Source organism: Hesperophylax consimilis, chromosome 24 (genome assembly GCF_061612785.1).
Source record: "Hesperophylax consimilis isolate HC1 chromosome 24, BYU_Hcon_1.0, whole genome shotgun sequence".
Classification (NCBI taxonomy): domain Eukaryota; kingdom Metazoa; phylum Arthropoda; class Insecta; order Trichoptera; family Limnephilidae; genus Hesperophylax; species Hesperophylax consimilis.
The window spans coordinates 7947947-7968499 of record NC_142859.1 but is presented as its reverse complement, the minus strand read 5'-3'; the positions used below and the strand labels follow the sequence as shown (position 1 = coordinate 7968499).

General features: G+C 34.1%; 2 protein-coding genes across 2 annotated transcripts in view; one reads left to right on the top strand and one right to left on the bottom strand.

Annotated features, from left to right (window-relative positions):
* The window catches only part of Lrt (Leucine-rich tendon-specific protein), a 311734-nt gene that overhangs the window by 193365 nt on the left and 97816 nt on the right, over positions 1 to 20553 (bottom strand). The window lies entirely within an intron of this gene.
* LOC149411867 (lysozyme-like) overlaps positions 1 to 20553 on the top strand; it is a 44618-nt gene that overhangs the window by 8408 nt on the left and 15657 nt on the right. The window contains exon 3 of the mRNA XM_089646419.1: positions 1819 to 1904. Within this exon, the coding sequence (XP_089502545.1) occupies positions 1819 to 1904 (86 nt within the window). The remainder of the gene's footprint in view (positions 1 to 1818; positions 1905 to 20553) is intronic.

Genomic DNA, 20553 nt, shown 5'->3' with positions numbered 1-20553 from the left:
AAAAATGTGGCAATTTTCTTACAAAGTTTCGAGATTAATTTTTTTAGATTCTGTAAGTAGTTTTTCTCTGAAAAGAGTTTTCGTATTTTTATTAAGTTAAATTTCGTGGAAAAAATATTATTATATTACGTTCTGCTAGATAAACAATCAGTCCTCGCGAGAGAGTTTTTCTAAATGTTTTCTCCTATTGAAAAATTAAAAAAAGATGAAACAAACAAAAGGATGGCATAATTTTTTACAGTTAACCAAACATTGGATAAGAAATTTCAAACTAAAAAAGCTTCGTAGGTGTCATCCCGCCAGAGATTATCGTTGGAAAGTAGTTTTTTATGTCTAGACATAAACTAATAATACTAGTATTTGATATTTTGTGGTGTAGCTTTACGAGTTTAACGTTTAATTTTTATTCAACTTGACCAACTAATGAATAAAATAATGATGATAACTTAAAATCTTCCTAGTTTGACAGTATAAACTTTTTTTTTATTTCTATAATACAGGTGTTTTATTAAAAGATGTTTTTATTTAAAAATGAGTCGTTTTGCTTTGACTGGAGGTTAAACCTTCCTCCCCAGGGAGGTAGTCAACCGTGCTAACAACTGAGCCAAATCCCAATCGGGCGAGACCGAAAGTTATTTCGTAAATCGACTGCAGTCTGAAAGATCTACAGTCTCTCGTGTCTAGGATGAACGAAGTATGTATGCAGAATGAGTTAATGTTGAATGTAAGCAATTCTAAAGTATCGGAGAAAGCACTTTGTGGCTTGACATTAGGTACATGATTTTTTTTAACGTGCTTTAAACCACTTTATTTGATTTATATACGTCAGTATAATAACACAGTATTAATAACAGTAAGTCTAAAGTGTTTGAAAGAGATAGTAAGAAAACTCTGTGCAATATACTGTGACTAAGGAATTCTTGGAGCAGGTGGATGAGTTTGTGTATTTAGGAAATATGTTTACGAGAGATGGGAAGGCTGACAGAGATATTGAAAGAAGAGTAAATGCAGGTAACTCCATTAATCGAGGACTGGACGCAGTTGGCGCTAGCAAAAAAATGTCCAAAGAAGCGAAGTTAGCAGTCCACAATGGAGTGCTGTTACCTTCCCTGATTAATGACTGAGAAAAATGGAACTGGCAGAGGAAGGATGAAAGTAGACTGAATGCTGTAAAAATGAGATCCCTGAGGCGTACGTGTTATAGAACCATCTATGATCGTGTGAGAAATGTGGAGAATTGCAAAGAATGCAAGGCTGATGTAAGCATAATGAGTAAGATAAAGAAAGGGACGCATAGATGGTTTGAGCATGAAGAGAGAATAAGCGAAGCAAAAATTGTGAGGAGAATATATGACCCAAATGTGAATGGTAGCAGAAGTCGGGGACGTCCGAGATAGACATGGCACGACCAAGTGAATCAGATGGTTGAATCGGGCAATTCAAGGGTCAGAATAATAGAAGAGTATGTATGAATGTGAATGAGGCAAAGATTGTATGTCAAAACCGAGTTGTTTGGCGGTCCGTTCTCCCTGCATACCCCTACTAGGAAACGGCGTGATTGTTAGTTAGTTAGTTAATTAACTGCTATAATCCAATTTCAGAGAATTAAGAATATCCGCGTGTGTATATGTGATTGCCACCAAAATTAATGGAATACATTTTTATCGATAACGTGTCCATTTTCCGAGTTTTAGGTCGATCAAATGTAGGGATGTGAAATAATTTACGCATCCAAGATTTCACTTCATTCGTACATTCGTAAAAATGAGTTTTTTTTATATGCATTAAATAGTATTTTAACATTGTTTACTGTTTCAGGGGTGTGTATCCTGGAAAACGAGAGTGGAAGAACGACCAGCAAAGTAACTCCTCATCCCAATGGCACCAGCTACGGACTTTTTCAGGTAAAGAAAATAATAGTTCAACCCTTATTTATTATGTTTTCATACTCATTAACATGAACGTAGAACATAAAATATGTATTTTCTTCAATGATTGATAAATTACTTTATCGCACCATTTTGCTTTTCACTGTTTTAAATGTGTCGACGATATTAAAAATAGTGGTTAACACCAACCTTACTCTTACTAATTAGATTCTCACACGCAAGTTCAACGTTTGTGTGGTAAAGCTGGCCTCGAAACTGGTTTGAGACCATTTTAACCAAACAAATGCCATTGTAATAAGTCAAGATTTTCACTACTCTCTCGCACACACAAATAAAAATGGATCTTTTTATTTAAGACATTATTTAGATTGCATTTAGTTCGGAAAGGATCTTGAAAGCATACATAAAGATATCAACTTAAATAATGAGCAGATCAAAAATAGATAATGTTAATTGTTGTTAGTCAAGCACAGTTAAATATGACCGAAGGATAAGGATAGGGACGGATTATCTCAGTCGTAAGTTAGTAGGTTGGTGTTTAATATCGTTTTGTGGACTTTAATATCGTCGACATATTAAAAACAGTGGTTAACACCAACCTACACTAATTAGATTCTTACATGTCCGTTCAACGTTGTTGTGGTAAAGCTGGCCTTTAGCCTGGTTTGAGACCGTTTTCACCAAACAAACACCATGGTAATAAGTCAAGTTATATTTACACCACATTTTTAGTAAGGTGTAAATGTTTTTGTATTATTATTTAATATTTGTGTAAGCTATCTCGGAATCGTGAAAGACCCTCTGAATTGCAATCACCTGAAAGAAACTTTTTCATTAGGAGTTCTTCAACATTTTTTTTCCAATTCAGGGAAAACTTAAATTAAAACAATCACAGATTCCATTACTAATAAAGCCGCGCGTTGGGCTGAATAAATGTTATCAAATGGACCATCCGATCTGTATTTGCTGGAAAATATCTCCCCTCACTGAGCAAACTGTAGTGATTGTATATTGAGACGAACTTTGTCATTATTTATTTGTCTGACACGGGCCACTGAAGAGAGAGAAAAATATATGATACTACTTGAGTGTAAAAAGAGTTTTGTTACCTCTCGATGAAAGGGCTCAATGATATCTATGTTATGTTTGATTAATTTAACAAAATATGTGCACATATATGTTTTTATTCGTTTGAAAAAATATTTTTTTTTATGTTTCGTTTTGTTATCGTCGGGTTTCGAACCGACAACCTTACGTAATATATCAATGTGCCCGTATTATTAGTTGGTATCTTTGTGAAAAGTCTAACATGTAACAAAAGCGAATAAAGATAATTTATTTTTAATAACTTATTGAGTAAAACCTCAAATTGTAATGTCTTCATCATTCACAATATAAAAAATCATACCTACGAAGCGAAGCGTTGTGCTCTGTCAAGCTATCGTTAATAATAGTAAACAACTTTATAATAAATCCGACGGAAGATAAAACGTAATCGTCGTTAAAAACAACGAAAGTTTAACACGTGGTAGTGTCCTCCAGTGACTTTTTAACATTTTACCATTGTTTTTTTAATAATATAAACTATAAAATTCACTGCATCCCAAACCAAAGTGTTGTGTACAACGGATAAAGTGCGCGGATTGGCCACTTTAATTATGAGCTCACCTTTCAGGGCTCCTATTGGTTGCGTTTGTGTTGTGAATTTGTCATACCCCTTGTTTACAATCGAAACTATCTAAATTCTGTGTATTAAATCCTTTTAAAGTGACAATTGTGCGTCGAAAGAGATTACTCTCATCTCGCAAAATACTTTTTAGTATACATTTGTGTATTTTTTCTTTTAAATAAAATTATCCAGAACCTACAAAAAAACATATCCGATAATTTCGTGAATAAAACAGAAACTTTTCGGTAAAACCGATAGTGGATTTCGTAGATACATTCATAGTGATAAACTTTTTAAAGTTATTTGTGCTCAATTAGTGCAAATATAAAAAAAATCGTGATATAAAAACTCGATACGGCGACTTTTGTTTTGATTTACATAGAGCTAGACCGATTGCCCACCTACGAATTTTCAGGCGCAAAGCTGAACAGAACTAATACTCTGTTTCAAACATTGTTTTTTTTATGTGTCCTTATAAAGTAGTGTTTAATAATGAATCGTCCTAAAAAACGACACATAAGCACCATGATGTCTCCTAGTCCAGAGGATATAGGAGGAAAGTGCGTCACGATTGAGGATGCGGATGAAAACAGCTCAGTTACGTCATCCAAAGGCTCGGACGTCACCGAAGCGGAATATCCTTGCGCTTCAGGAGTAGATGTGCTCAATGAAACCCAAGCACATTTGACAGCTCTTCAACTTGTGTTAGCAGAGAAGCAATCTAAGGTCTCAAAAGACCAGCAGCTGAGGATCGCTAGAAACGTATCGGAAGTTTTCAGATCCGTATCTCAGCTGTTGTTGGAGCGAGAGACGATGCGTGCGGATTTAGCTACAGTTACAGCACAACTTAGAATGGCAGAAATAAAAATACGCCACGAGAAGAGGGAAAAAAGGTACCTTGAGCAAAAAATCATACAATTAGAGTCTGATCTCGGGCCTGTAATGCGGAGAGTGGCAGTGGCAACGGAGGCTACCCTCTCTTTTGCTGACATCGCCCGAAAACAGCCATATGATGCTCACCAACCCCCACCAATCACTCAACAAGGACATCGCGTCGGACCACCAACACCTGCCGTTTGCATCTTTCCAACGGATGCGGACGCCACAAAGGACAGTGACGGTACGAAAAAAATGATTGAAGATACAATTCGGCCATCTGAACTAGGCGTTCGGGTCACGGGAATAAAAAAAATAAGAAATAAAGGCATCCTGATCAATACGGCAACCACGGGCGAACAACAAAAGCTATTAAATGCACCTTGCTTCGACAACTCGAGCAAACTGAAGGCCCGACTACCGTCAAAGCGTCTACCGAGACTGATATTCTTTAATGTTCCCCGGGACCTGACCGACGAAGATTTTTTAAGGATGGCTCTCACTGGTATTCCCAACGTTGAAGACATTGAAGAAACTATTGCAGGCTGTAAACTAAGTCACCTGGCTGGTGCTCGCACAGGTAACGCTTGTCACCGTATCTACGCAGTACCCGCTACCGTACGTAAATTTCTAGTCGAGCAAGAGAAAGTATTTATAAGCTGGACTATTTGCCGCGTCCGAGATTTTATTGGCCTTACTGTCTGCACCAAATGCTACATGATTGGTCACTCATACAAGTATTGCAGAGATACCAAACCCACATGTGGACATTGTGCTCAACAGAATCATACTGGTGAGTCCTGCCCAAATTCCACCATCAAACCAGTTTGCGCGACATGCACCAGATTTGGTAAGCCTGCTGATCACTCAACTGGAGATAGGGACAACTGCCCGGCCTACATTGCTGCACTCAAGAACGACCTTGCAACTATAGATTATGGAGTGTAACATACATGAGCATAAGTGCCTCACCATCGAGAATTATAATCCCGTGACGAACTGTCTACGAATAATGTATATGAACGCGAGAAGCATCCGTAATAAGTTTGATGAGATCGAAGAAAAAGTAAGAAGTTCGCGGTACATTGTACACGTGCTCGTCATCACGGAAACGTGGCTTAAGATTGGAGAGGAAAAGTTTTACTCCCTGAATGGTTACAAAAGTGTTTTTTCTTCTCGCCCCAACGAAGGAGGAGGCGGCGTAGCAATATATGTGATTGATACTATGAAGTGTGCAATTATTGAAAATTTCTCAAATGAAAATTCCTTTTTAGGTATAACGCTTAGTAGCAGTGATAGGAAACCAGTTAACATCTATGCTATCTATCGAAAACCCAACACAAATATGCAGGATTTTCTAATACATCTAGAAAAAATACTGAACGAAAGTAGACAAGATACATTAATATTCGGAGACTTTAACATTGACATATCCATATCCACACATTCTTCATTAAATTTTTGCAACATCTTACAATCTTACAATTTTTCAATACATAACAAAACATTTCCCACGAGAGTCACTGATACAAGCTGCACCTTAATAGATCACATCTTATCAAATAGGCAAAACATTCAGACTACTATATCGAATATTGATGATCCACTTAGTGACCATAATATACTTATTGTTGATTATAAGAACAACTTAAAAAAATGTTTTAATAATAGAACCAAATCCCGGATTACGAGACCTATCATCAACAGTATGTCAGTAAAATCCTATCTTCTTGATAACAATTTCACGATCAACTTAAGCAACTCAGAAGACCCTTTTAAAAGTTTCAATTATCACATTAAAAAGGCAATAGAATCAGGTACAACTACACCAAAAACAGGATTAAGAAGTCGGGTACAACTGAATACTCCGTGGTTTGATTCCAAATTAAATACATTAATCAAAGAACGAAACCAGATTCACAAGCAGTGGAAACAAGACCCTGGTAATCTTACTCTTGTAACACTTAAAAAGAGATTGAGAAATACCATTACTAATTATAGGCGAAATCTAAAACACAAATATTATGCGAACAGCTTTCAACAAAACCAAAATAACCCCACTAAAACCTGGAAAATCATAAACTCTATTCTATCAAACCGAACACATAAACCAACTAACGAAATAGAATCCCTCGTGGTAAATGACTGCGTAATTAAGGATCCGAGCCAAATAGCATCCGCATTTAATGAGTTTTTTCTCTCAATAGGAAAAAAGCTAGCAGCTACCATTCCGTCATTCCCGGATGACTGTAATACCGTTCTTGTGGAACCGAAGGCTTGCCAATCCTTGTACATGGCTAGGACAAACAAAGATGAGGTACTGAGGATCATCTCTAAAACTAAGCTGAAAGCAGCACCGGGACTCGATGGAGTAACACCATCAGTTCTTAAGACTTGTAAAGAAGAATTAGCGGGTCACCTTACAGAACTTTTTAATTGGTCACTGTCCTCGGGAAAGTTTCCAAATGAATTAAAGTTAGCGAAGATAATACCTATACACAAAGGAGACTGTAAAACATGTATCTCTAACTACCGTCCTATATCACTTCTATCGGTTTTTTCAAAAGTATTTGAGACCATAATCAAAGATAGACTCCTAAAATACATATCTGCGAATAATATCCTTACACCACAACAATATGGCTTTCGGAAAAATTCTAGTACTCAATGTGCCGCCTTTGATTTTATCTCCAACCTTCAACAGTATATAGACCAGGGTGAATATGTGGCAGCCATATTTATAGATCTCAAAAAAGCCTTTGATACGGTCGATCATGAAATACTCTTAAAGAAATTGGAATATTTGGGAATTGTTGGGAAGCCCCTAAATCTCCTCCGAAGCTACTTAGATGATAGATTTTGTCTTGTTGAAGTCAAAGGTGTCTCGAGTGGCTTAGGTAAAATCACATGTGGAGTGCCACAGGGATCAATTCTTGGGCCTCTGCTTTTCTTGCTATATGTCAATGACATAACTAAATGTAGTATCTCTGGAAACCTCCAACTTTATGCGGATGACACTGTAATCTATTATCACAGTACAAGCCTGAGTGACCTGGAGTCTCAAATGAATGTAGATGTCTCAATTCTAGCTAATTGGCTGCGTATTAATAAATTGAGCCTCAATATAAAAAAAACGCACTACCTAACTTTCGGTAATAAGGATTATGTGCCAATGAATATCACACTTGGAACTGAGAAGCTCCAAAATATAGAAGTCACGAAATATTTAGGGCTATTAATAGACTCTAAACTTTCGTGGAATTCCCATGTTGAGCATGTGAAATCTAAAATATCCCCAATAACCGGCGTACTGTACCGACTCCAAGGTCTTCTCTCTACATCTCTACTAAGGGCCACATACTATGCGATGATTCACTCCCATCTGAGTTATTTAGTTAGTATCTGGGGCACTATTACTAAAAAACAAATATCAGAAATACAAGTGATTCAAAATCGAGCAATAAGGAATATCTACCGTCTACCGTGGGATATACATATCAAAGATATATATTTAAAGACAAACATACTTCCTTTTACGGTTCTACCTAAATACAATATCACTTGTACAATATTACAAATCATACATAGATCCTCACACACTAACATCAAACCAGCATTTAATTCAGACATACACCAGCACAAAACACGGTCCCAAAATCTAATACACCTAGCATCGTCTACCCACACAACAAAATTTGGTATTAACTCATTACAATATATTGCATATAGACAATACAATGCATTACCTAATGAAATAAAGCAATCAGTAACTAACAAAAAAATATTAGTTAAAACGCTTAAAGATTATTTCCTGAAAATGTTTTTAAACCAGTGAATTTTCGCTCGCTTTCATATGTTGGTTTACTATGTTTCATGTGTATAGATGTCTCTCAGTATTTCTAAAATCTCTATTCTTAACAATGTATTTTTTCCTTTTTTATTTATTTTTCTTTTCCTTTTCAATATGTTTTAAAGTATTTTTTTAAAAGTGTAATATCCTTGTAAAATGTATTTTATGTGTCTGTACTTCCCGTAATGAGTTTTATCTCAACTCATTGGGAATAATGTGTTACTTACCATGTTTTTTGTAATACATTATAAATAAATAAATAAATAAATTGAATACAATATTAGCGTCTCTCAAACGAAAATTTGAAAGACGCAAATCATACTTACATATTTACCATACTACAATTAAGAACTACCAATTTCTGTTACTTGTTTTTGGGGTGTTATGCCGTGTTACGCTGTTACAGTGTCCATCGTCAGGGTGATGATGATGATGGACACTGTAACGTTGTCCGAAACGTTGGCTAAAGAAGGTGTTAGCGCAACACGGCATAACACCCCAAAAACAAATTTAAAAAAATACTTTTGGCCGTGAAAATCTTAAATCATATAAGAACTACCAACATTATTTATGTTTGCTCTGCTCATTATTTATGCTCCTATCTTTATGTATTCTTCTAAGATTCTTACCAAACTAAATACAATCTAAATTGTGTCTTATATATATTTTCCTATCGATTTTTTAATGTGCGACATCTATCGACTTTTCTACACGTCTAAACTGAATATATTTTTATAATTCTTCAACGAGTATTGTTATATATTTCCAAATTGTAATATTTTAATCATTTTCTTTTTCTGATTTTATTGTTTCGAATTTTCGTTTGAGAATCACTAAATTTGTATTCAATTAAAATGATTTTGTTTAAATCTGCGAGAATGCTTCACATCCCAAAAACCTTCCATTAATATTCCATCAAAATAACCTTGAAATTGTTCTAGATATTGATAGAAGCCGATAATTGAATTTGTACCTAACTAACCAACAGCAAATCCCTTCCACTCATTACGCCCTAATCCCGCTTTTGAATTCCGGATTTAGTGGGAAATTCCTACATAATAATTATTTCATAGGTTCCACAGCTTGTGTGTGGTAATAGAACGAATTGAGGAAGGATATCCTATGTAATTTGATACACCGCAATGTGGAGAGATTATCCAATATTCAATTTTAGAATTAATATATTATTATAGAGACATATAGTAACAATCTTACTCTAGGAAAGCTTTCAATCTAATTAACAAAGGAAATAAATCAATTTATTCAATAGATACAAAATTAATTGAAATCACTTTATTGTGAAGAAATATAAGATTTAAATACATAATATTTTGTCATTCCACCTCACTATGAGATTCTGTGCTGAGGTGAACTAGGTTTTGGATTTTCAGGCTTTTCAACTTCTTCTATGGTTCAACTTCAATGTTAATGTTAGAGTATTGTATGTAACTTCTATAACGAAGTTTTTTTAAATACTAGTCAGTTCTTTTCTAATAAGTCTTTAAGCAAAGTTTTGCTGGAATTAATGTAGATTAATTGGTTATTTGTTTGATACGAGGTAAAAGTTTGTTGTGTCTATTATATGAAATTGCGAAGAAAGGGGATATCGCACCTTGGTTTGAACTTGAGATCTTTCGCTGGATATTGTTTGCTTTGTCTGCTGAGCTTTGGCGACAAAAATCTGATCTACTATAAAATTTCTTCAAAATAAAATAATAATAAATGTTTTATTATCTTTTTTTGTTTGTAACAATAATGATAATGATAATATGCTCACTGGAACTTCCCGTACTGACGGTTTCATTAAAATATTATTAAAATTTAATAGTAGGATAATATGAAGTAATTATAAATATTTTAAAAATTATATTTTACATGGTGTTTTTAGTGCAGTTGAATGGTTTCAGTTCTAGTCTGTATTTGGTGTCAGTAGACGATATATTTTCTATTTCTGATCTCATACATTCTTACTTATAAAGATTCCCCGATACGCTGTTGCAGCGCTGGTATAGCAATACAGTGACGAGGGCCGTATACTGCTCAGATTAAAATATTTATCATATTTTACTGGAATCACTTTATTCCAATCCTCAAAAACACGGTCAGTTTTGTATTTCGCGTTTAGTTGCTGACTTCAGATGTCATTTGCGATGTCATTGACCCAGTCTGCTTTGAATTGATTTGAATTTTTTCCAATTTGATTATGCGTTCCTTATTTGCTTTGTTAAATCGATATTTATATTTAAAATATTTATCTGATAGTGCTGCCAATGGGTATTACTACTTTTTTTATATTTTCATTGCTTGACCGATCGATATTTGCCAAATGAAACAGATTTTTAACAAAGTCCGCGATCTCCGTCTTAATACCATAGTAATACGTCCCTAATCCTGAGGGTCGGACGGTTTAAAAATCTGCCAGCCACTAATACTGCGGTATTACGGCCAGTATACGCAGTAGGCATGCGCGTGATTATGTGTAACGTTTTCTACCAACCTGTTCTTATCCCTCCGTATTATCTCTTATGAGTAACACGGCCTATGTTTTGTATTCAGCTTTTTGTTTGAGAATTTAGGTGTTTTAGTATTTTTGTGAACTTTGAATGAGTGTGGGATTTTATTGCAGAGGGTAGTACCATCGTTACTAATAAATATTACATTTTTAGTTACTTGTTGGATATATTTTTGATCCCGACATCTACTGTTTTGATGTTTAATATGAAGGAGTACTGTTTTAGAATAGAGTTGTTTAATTTAAATGATATTGGTGATAATCTGGCTTGTAAATAGCACAGACCATTAGGGAACATTTTAATTCCCTATGAAAAAAAATGGATTGATATTGAATTCACTCTGCAGGAGAAGCAACAATTTATAAACCAGCCACCAAAATACATATAAACAGAAAGACTCACCAGAGAATACCACTCGTAATTGAGTTCCACTCCTTGATCTTCAAATTCGGCAGCAGAAGGCAAATCAGCACAATAATATATTTGCATTCGCACTATGAGATTATAATATGTCAACCAGCTCTCAAGAGAGTAGAATTTTTAATAATGATGAATCAGCACATTGTAATTCAAACGCACTGCCACATTATTGTGACAAAAAATATTTCAATCATTTTAGTCTTAAATAGACCTCTTTTGACAAACGATACAATCTGGATGAATCCATCTGATCAATGCAAAGGTGACTGTAATTCGTTATCACTCACCTGCAGAGCAAAATCTATCCAAAACTGACCAGAGATGTCTCTTTCGTCCATTACTTTCAATATCTAATTTTAAAATTTAATTAAAACCAATTTCAAGTCGATTGCTTATCCAGGTATTTTAAATATTCTGAATACAGGGACATTCAGAATATTTAAAAACGTATTTTGTGTGACGGTGTTTTCGGAAATAATAACATTGTTCCTTGTTCTATCTTCTAGAGAGCATAAGCAATCATTATTAAAGTAAAGCTCACATGGGTGAAATAACTCTAACTGCACTACCCGAATATCACGTATTTCAATATTTTTATTTTATTTTTTATACTACTTTTATTTCTTCTTAGAGCAACACCAATGAGTTACAAAACTCATTGTCGGACGAGACGAATTTATAATACATATGTGGGAGTTAATAGGTACAACTTTACATTGGTATTTTTATATGAAAATTATAAGTTTTACATACGAAACAGTAGACAAATATAAAAATAATAATTATAAGTTTCATATACAAAACAGTACAATAGAGAAAGGAAGATTAACAAGAACAAACATGAAGAAACAAAAAAGAAACAGTCTGGGATATACACATAAGCACAAAGCCAAGGTAGGAATTTACAGGAAGATACTCACCCACTTAACATTGGTAAAAATACATTATACTTGATTACAAATACAGGGGATAGAAAAGGAGAGTGAAAGAAACAAAAAAGTACACCACGACAAGAATTACGTAATTTCTTTTACATATGTTTATTTAAAAAATGTTTTTTTAAAACTTTATTTTGAATTTTTGGAATATGCTGGCTGTTTTTATACATATCTGGAAGAGAGTTATAGAGTGTGTAGGCAATATAGTTAAAATATGTTATCCCATATTTACCAGATTACTTCGCGCCTTGCCTAAGATTTCGATTGAAACATAAGGAACAATCAATATGTCATATTGTCTTACTTTTTTATGTTTAAATTGATTTCACAAATGTTCATATTTCGTAATGAAAACGGTGTCTAATAATAGATGCGTTGGCCTAGAAATTAAATACAATTTTAAAAATAAAATAAAATGTTCAAAAACTCACGATTTCTTATCGGGGTATGTTGTAAAGCTAAAAGATGCGGGGAGGGAAAGGCGAGAAAAGAAAGATGGGGAAGTAAACGGTTATTTAGATATGGTGCCCAAACTCAGCTCAAGCCCTTTCGAGCAACCTTTTGTTTCCGACTGGTAGTCTTTCAGCAGGGCGATATTGCGATCATATACGACTCTTGTATACTCGGGTGTGAAGTGGAATGCATTAATTTAATTTTTTTATTTCGAGTACAGTTGACTTCTCTATTCCTTTATTAAAAATATTAAATCTGTATCCCTAACTCCTTATCCAAAATAATAGTAATAATTCTTGTTTATAAAAATACAAATAGTTTGTGTAAATGCATTTGAAAATCTCTATTAAACGGACAATATTTTTGACAATTGTCTCCATAAAACATAATTTACACAACGAGAGCTTTAGAAACTTTAGCTTTCAGAAACAAATTTAAAGTATAAGACTTATCTATAAAAAACCACAACCTGTAATGCCATAATATATTTCTGATAATTAATTCATTATTTCTGGAAATTATTTTCCTCAGCCCCTCCTTGTGTGTAATTAAAGTAAATTTAAAAAAAAAAACAACCGAATGCCTTCAAATTTCTAAATTCAAATGTCTTTTATAACTTAAAAAAAAAACTCTTTGGTTTGACTGAAGATTGAACCTTCCTACCCAGTAAATAGAGTCGACAACTTTATTTCGTAAATTAACTGCTGTAATCTGATCCAATTTCTGAGAAATTACAAGTATTTGTGATTGCCACCAAAAGTTGATAGAATGCATTGTCATCGAAAATATTGCAAAACAAAAGAGAAATTAAAATAAATGTATTTAAATTAAGAAAAGAAAAGTCTATTATAACAAAAAGTGCTTCGTTTAGGTTTGGAACAGCCGAGCAACTAATACTATTTTTCAGACGAATTCTTTTTATTTAAATCACGTACAGATATTATATTATAAAACGTATGATGTATATTCCAATGATTTTTTTTAATGTGTCTACCATTCTAACTTTCCAACGAAGAATAAAAATGTAAATTACGACATTTCGTATAGGTTTAAAATGCCTCACATGCAATATCAATAGTTCAATAATTTTAATGCATATGCGAATGATGGTTCCATGATAACTCAACACAGTGAGTATTCAACACACATTTAAAAAGTGATATAAAGTCATTAAATACAATGAAAAAAAAAAACAAAATGTAAACCTTACCTAACCTAACCTAACATACTTAATCCAGTTAAAAAAAATTGTTTCATCACTTTCCATGACTTTTTATAAGATGTGATGAATTATCGTTTTGATGATTTATCCGGTCACCGCGAATGATACGTCGTAATGGAATGTGATCAATCAGTTTAATTAAATAATACATCATTTAGGATTTACTCACGCTGATGGGATGAATGATAGAAATGGTCCATTCACAGTCATTTAATGTATGATTTTTAATCACTTTTTTTCTTTATTTGAGTCGGCATTCACATTTTGGGGGGCGGGTTTGGGAACTGCCGCTCCGGGAGTGGTGCCAGATCGGGAGCGACTAGTTTGGGGAGACCTTTTGACCTCACCAACTGGTTTTTCAACCTATAGCCTTGCGCTGCAGTGGGAGGCATATATTCGTACATCCGTCACTCCTGGATACAATAATCCCTAGATTCCTACCCAACCCTCGTACCTTTTACCTTCCCAGATCGTCTTTTCCTTCCTTTCCTAAAAAAAACCAGCATCCCAAAAGATGACATAGGCCCTGAGAGAAGTTATTTTCCTAATGGTCTCTAGAAAATAACTTCTAAAGTGTAAATATTTTATAATTTTAGAATTTATAATTTATAATTTATAAATACTAGTATATTTCTGTTTTCGTTTAATTTCTATATGCGACATCCGTTATATCATAACTCATTTTGAATGCATGATGTATTCATACGCGATAATAATTGCATACGCAAGCAATAATCTAACATTTTGATGCCATTTTACATTTGCGTTTGATTTAGAGGATGGCTAATAAGTATAGAAGATTGGTAACAATGATAATAAAATATTTAAAAAAACAATAATGTAACATTTGAAATAAATAACATTTTAAAAAATACAATAAAAAATAAACCCTCTTAAAACAAAGTTTTTACAATAATACCTCTAATTTAATTTCAATATTCGATGTAGTTGCGCCATCTCTTGGACGGTTTGTAGCCAATTTCAATGATTTTTTTGCTAACCACTCTAACGACAGAGCCAAATCTCGATTGGGTAGGACAATTATTTCGTGTATTAACTACTGTATGTCATCCAATTTCAAAGAAATGCTTATTTGTCCACGTATGTAAACGTGATTGCCAATGATGATAAAACACATTGTCATCGACAACGAGTCTTTCTGCCGAGTTTCAGCTCTATCAGATGTAAGGAAATATTTGTTCTAAAGCCGAAGATCTTCCAGAATCTCATTAGTGAACGCACATGGTCAATCGTTATTAAAATGTCGTCTTAGCATTGTAACAATTAAGGAGCCAAACTGGTTTTTGAACAAGCTATTATTATCACATTTTATTTATCATTGATTTTTTCCTGTCAGTGGAGTAAACACATTTTTTCTTTTCATCCCGTACAGTTGTAAAATCTAAAGATTTAATGCCAAAATGAAATATTGCAAGAGATTAAATGGGGTTTTAATTCAATCTGGGTGGAACAACGGCTTATCAATTGCAAATGGGCACAGGACCGGAGGACGAATTGCACTCAAATATAATATTATGCAACTGTGAATGCGAATTCGACAAATTTGCATCAGGGGCGGATCAACTTGAAAACAGAAATTTTAAAATAAAAACATAATAGTATTAGAATTTATGTTACATCATAAGATACACTATTGGGACAACGAAACCCCTATGTGTGCAAACATTGTAGCGGTAACTCCAATTGGTGTAAGTTGTTAGGCTGAAAAAGAGGGGAGAGGAAGGAGATGGTGAGGAGGGAGATGAAGGTGGAGGTGGGTGACCTGTCTATTTAGATCTGGTCACCAAAGCCATTTCAAGCAAAGTTTCAATTCTGAATGGTTGTTCTTGCACCAGGGCGATACTGAGACTAAACTCCATTCTGGAACGTGCCGCAAGAATACTATATGTTATGTTTGATGAATAAATTGTGAAATAACTCAAAATCATCAAATAAAATTTACCTAAGAACGACGGGATTTTAACCCTTGAACTTTGAATTGCTAGTCGAGAGCCTTACACCTCGACCACGGAGGCCAATAATTAATTACTATCATTTGATAAAAGGCTTCACGAATTTCCTTACAAAAGGTTTTCAGTAAAAATAATAATAAATATTTAATATAATGAAATGCGTTGGACGCTTCTTCCCATCGTGTAATTCATATTGTTAGATAAATATTAATTAGTTTTCAGATAACCTATATTACGCCTTCAATGGAATCAGTTTTCAGGACTAATTAATTACACTGAAGAATCCCATATTGGCGATGCGAAATGCATTCGTTGCAGATTGCAGATCACATTGCAGTATCATTTTAGAGTTTGCAATACACGTTTTGTACACGTACACAAACTATAAGTAATAAAGATATCATCTGCAAAATACTGAATAATTTTTTTTTCTTTAAAAATACGAACGAAGAGAATTCTTTTATACCTGCATACGTGTTGATTTTAAATTTAGTACTACATTTAAAATATATTTAATGTAAGTTGAAGGAGTCTTATTTTAATCTGATAATCCCAGTAGTGTATCTTTACCGATTTAAAAGAAAACTGAAGTCGAAAATTACGTATTTAAAAAAGATACATTGGCTCAAAGACTTAGAAGAAAAGCATAGAAACAGATTAAATATTAAAATTTTCGATATAAAGTGATTGTAGATTGTAGTAACAGGAGGAAGCTGGTGGTCGCGGGTTTAAATCCCGGAGTAGCCAAGTAAATTTTATGTGATTAATTTGTGTTGATTCACGATGTGCTAATTTAAAATTATATATAGGTAGTATATTTGCGGCCCGTTCCGGAATGGAAGCTACTCTCAGTATTACCATGGTGTAAGACCAACATTTACAATTGAAACGTTGCTTAAAATGGCTTTAGCCGTCTTTGGTGACCATATCTGAATACCTATCTTCATCTGCCCCGTAAAAATGCGTGTTTTTTAGTAAAAATAAGTGTGGTAAGCCATGTATGATCTTGTTAGAAATATGAACGGCTGATGTAAGCGTTGTGAGTAAGATTAAGAAAAGCACACTTAGATGGTTTGGGCATATGGAATGTATGAGAGGAAAATGTATATGGTGGAAGAATTCGGGGACAAATTCCCGACGAAGACATGGCACTATCAAGTGAATCAGATACTTGCGTCGGGCCATGTTAAGAGTCAGAATAATGGTAGAGTGTGTATGAGACGATGAGTGAATGTGAATGAGGCAAGGAGTATGTGCCAAGACTGAGTTGTTGGGTGGGCCGCCCTCTCTGCCTACCCCTGCGTAAAACGGCGTGATGGTTAATCAACTATAACATTATTTTTAAGATTATTTTAGAATTGATTACTGCCAGCACTGTCTGGTCTAGTGGTTTCATATTACGCGCTTGCTCGTGTAATACGGGCTTTGCTTTTAATCAAAATCCCTACGAGCGGAAGCAGGAAGTGTGTTAAGGCGGACTTTTAAGGAACAAATGGCTTTCATGCTAATTCTGCTGTGATCAAATAACGTTAATTTAAATTTGTAGCAAGGAAGATTCACTACCGACTTATGTACGTTACTGTTTTATCTATCATCTGACCGTTTAGTGGACAGATTTAGTAGATAGATAGAAAAAATAAATGTTTTTTTTTTAATACCGTACAAGTGTCGCAGATGGCAATCCCATGTTGGTACGTCGTGAGGGAAGGAAATAAGGAAGAGAAAGTTTGGTAAAGTACCTGAATATTCATATCTGGTCACTAAGCATGGTAGAATCATTAAAGAATTCTTTACATTTTACCTTACATTTCTTTCCATGGGAAAATTCCGTTAATATATAGGGTGTATCGGCACGTACCCGGCAAACTTTAACCAGCTTTTCCTTAGCACATTTGGAGTAAAAAATGTTATGGGAACTTTGATGTCCGGTAACATTTTTTTTCAATTAAAAACAAAAAATTATAAAAAAATCCACACTCCGTCACTGTCATTGGCATTGTTTTTCGTGTTCAACAGCTGTTACTAGAAAGTGTGTCAAAAAGCGTCTTCACTCTTTCATACACACTAAATAATAATAGTTAAAAATGAGACGAATGGTGCCATACCATTTCGTTGTGATTGTAAAAGCGCGCCAATGTAGGTACGTACGTATATTATTCAACGAAACTCGAATAAAATATTGCCAGATGGGTTTTCAAACTGTGACAAAGGATAAAACAGTGGTGACATGTGGTGAAAATATGAATAGTAAATTTTTTATTAAAAAAAATGTTACCGGACAGCAAAGTGCCCATAACATTTTTTACTCCAAATGTACTAAGGAATAGCTGGTTAAAGTTTGTCGGGTACGTGCCGATACACCCTGTATACTAGAGTATTGAAAATTTCGCGTTTGCGAAAGCGCGAATTTTTACATTTTCAAGAATTTTCGCGATGTTCGCAATTTTCAGTGAAATGGCGCGATTTTCGTATTTTTAAATCAACATTTTGAACTTTGATTGGTTTATACGTGTGCAATTTACTTAACTGAGAAACAAATTATAATTATTTCCTAATGCAATACGAATTTAAAAATAAAACAATATATTTGTACAATTGACAGGTATTACATATTATATATAATGAAAAGAATAGATACTCCACAATATATGTAATTACATAATATATCTGTTAAAATTAAGTAAAGACCCAAACCAGATGTTGAACATGAGTTTGGTTGTTATTCAAACAGTTTGTATTTTTAAGGACAGACGGCACTTAGTCGTTTTTCTCCCTCCAACAGGCTGAAATTAATAAAACGCCTAGTAACGCCATGATCAACCTCTTCTGCATCTTTACTTCTCAAGAAACAACATCTCAGTCCGTTTTAGAATAAACTATAATAAATATACAATATCATTACATGTTATTTAGTTTTATTTAGTTGGGATATGAATACATTTTTAGTATATATTTAAATACATTTTAAAAGGGATTTTGAATTTTTTCATTACTATTGAAGACATGTACAAAAGAGAGATTTTATAATACGTCGATCATAGTCTTTTTTCTAAAAAGTATTTGGTTATTATTTTGACAAGCTTAAATAGTCATTAAATGAAACGCGTCTGACTTTATGTCGAAAACACCGTGTACTGAACTGAAAAAAACTGAATTTTACAATTTTTCACTGAAAAATACTAAAATGTTAACATTACATAATCCTTTGAAAAAAACACCATGTTTTCATAAAAACTCCACGAGAATTTTGCCAAAAATAACCAAAATTTTCAAAGTACCTGTAAACTAAATTAATTAAAGAACGAATTCAAACCAGTGACCATTGAAATCAGAGATAATCTTAGCCGTTCGGCCATGGAGATAGACAGCGGTTACTTCTTCCAAAGACCAGGGTGTCTATTCCAGAGTCTCTCAGTTGAGTGTCGCACGGTTGAAGAGATGACTGTGTTGGCAACTCTGTGAATATTGTCTATGTTTCTGATGTGTTTGAGGTTTCTATGGAGTTAATTTGAAATGTCAAAAACAAACCGTTGCCGCGTCGTTCTGTCAGCGTTTTTATTTGATACCGCATTTTTTCTGAAATGAATGGCGGTGGTGGATACATATCGAAATGCCAGAAAAATCTTTTAATAGAGCTGGTTGGTGCAGACGCAGAGTTGATGTCTGGCAAATCTGTGCGCGGGAAACGATCTTTTTTTTGTATAAGGCAATTCACCAGGATGCAATGAGATTTTGACAGTTTTGCCGATCTCTACTGCTTCGACCCACTCGTTGTTTAAGTCGAATGAATTTTGACGTATGGCGTGTAGTATGTACTTTCGGTGAGACTCAAGAATAACAAACTCTACCAGTGATGTACTTTCGGCGGAAATTGCGAGCGATCGAGACTGGGGAATAGATACCCAGATATCAACTTTAACCAAACTAAAAATTTGTATTATAACTTTAAAACTTATATAATTTCAGCCATCACATTTTCAGTGCGAAGTTTTCTAAAATAAAAGACTTAAATTTAGTTATAAAACCATTGAACAACATAAAGATATCCAATAATAGCTTTAGTATCACAACACACCCCTAGGAGTCGGTAGCCTAAGCTTACTAGGAGCAGGAACTTCCCGCACGTCGCAAGCACCGAAAACTACGGCAATAAAAAAGAAAGTTAGGGGAGCAAACAGCCCTTAAAGCTCTGATAATAATCGCCACGTCATTAAAAGAGTTTATCAGGTAGATTTACTCCGCCGGGGGTGGGGTGGAATAACGTTCCGGAGAATTAGCCACCCTTGTCAAAAAAGTTACAGATTCACTGGTGGTGCGTAATTAAAACGTGGAATAATATTTTTAACCTTAATGGTCACTGCAAAATGTTGACCCAGTAAAGAAGTATTATGTTTGTAATAAAAATAAATGTGTTTTTTTTCCTTTTAGGTGGGTGACACATTAAGGCGATGCAATACGTGGTAATGAAAAATCATGTGTTTTTGGTTTGAAAATTTGGTCGCCTAGAAATATTTCAGATGTTTTAAATAAATACAGCGAGTATAATACATATTGGACTTTAAAGTAATCTAGTATTTTAAACATCTGTCTTTTTTTAAGCCCAGAAAAAATTATTTATAAGGCCTATGAAAACTGCTTTAAAGTTCAAAATTTTCTACTTACGAACCCATTTTCTGTTATGGTTTTATTGTATAATGTGGCTAATTAATTTATTTATAAAATTATCGGAAAACGTTTTAATATTTATGCC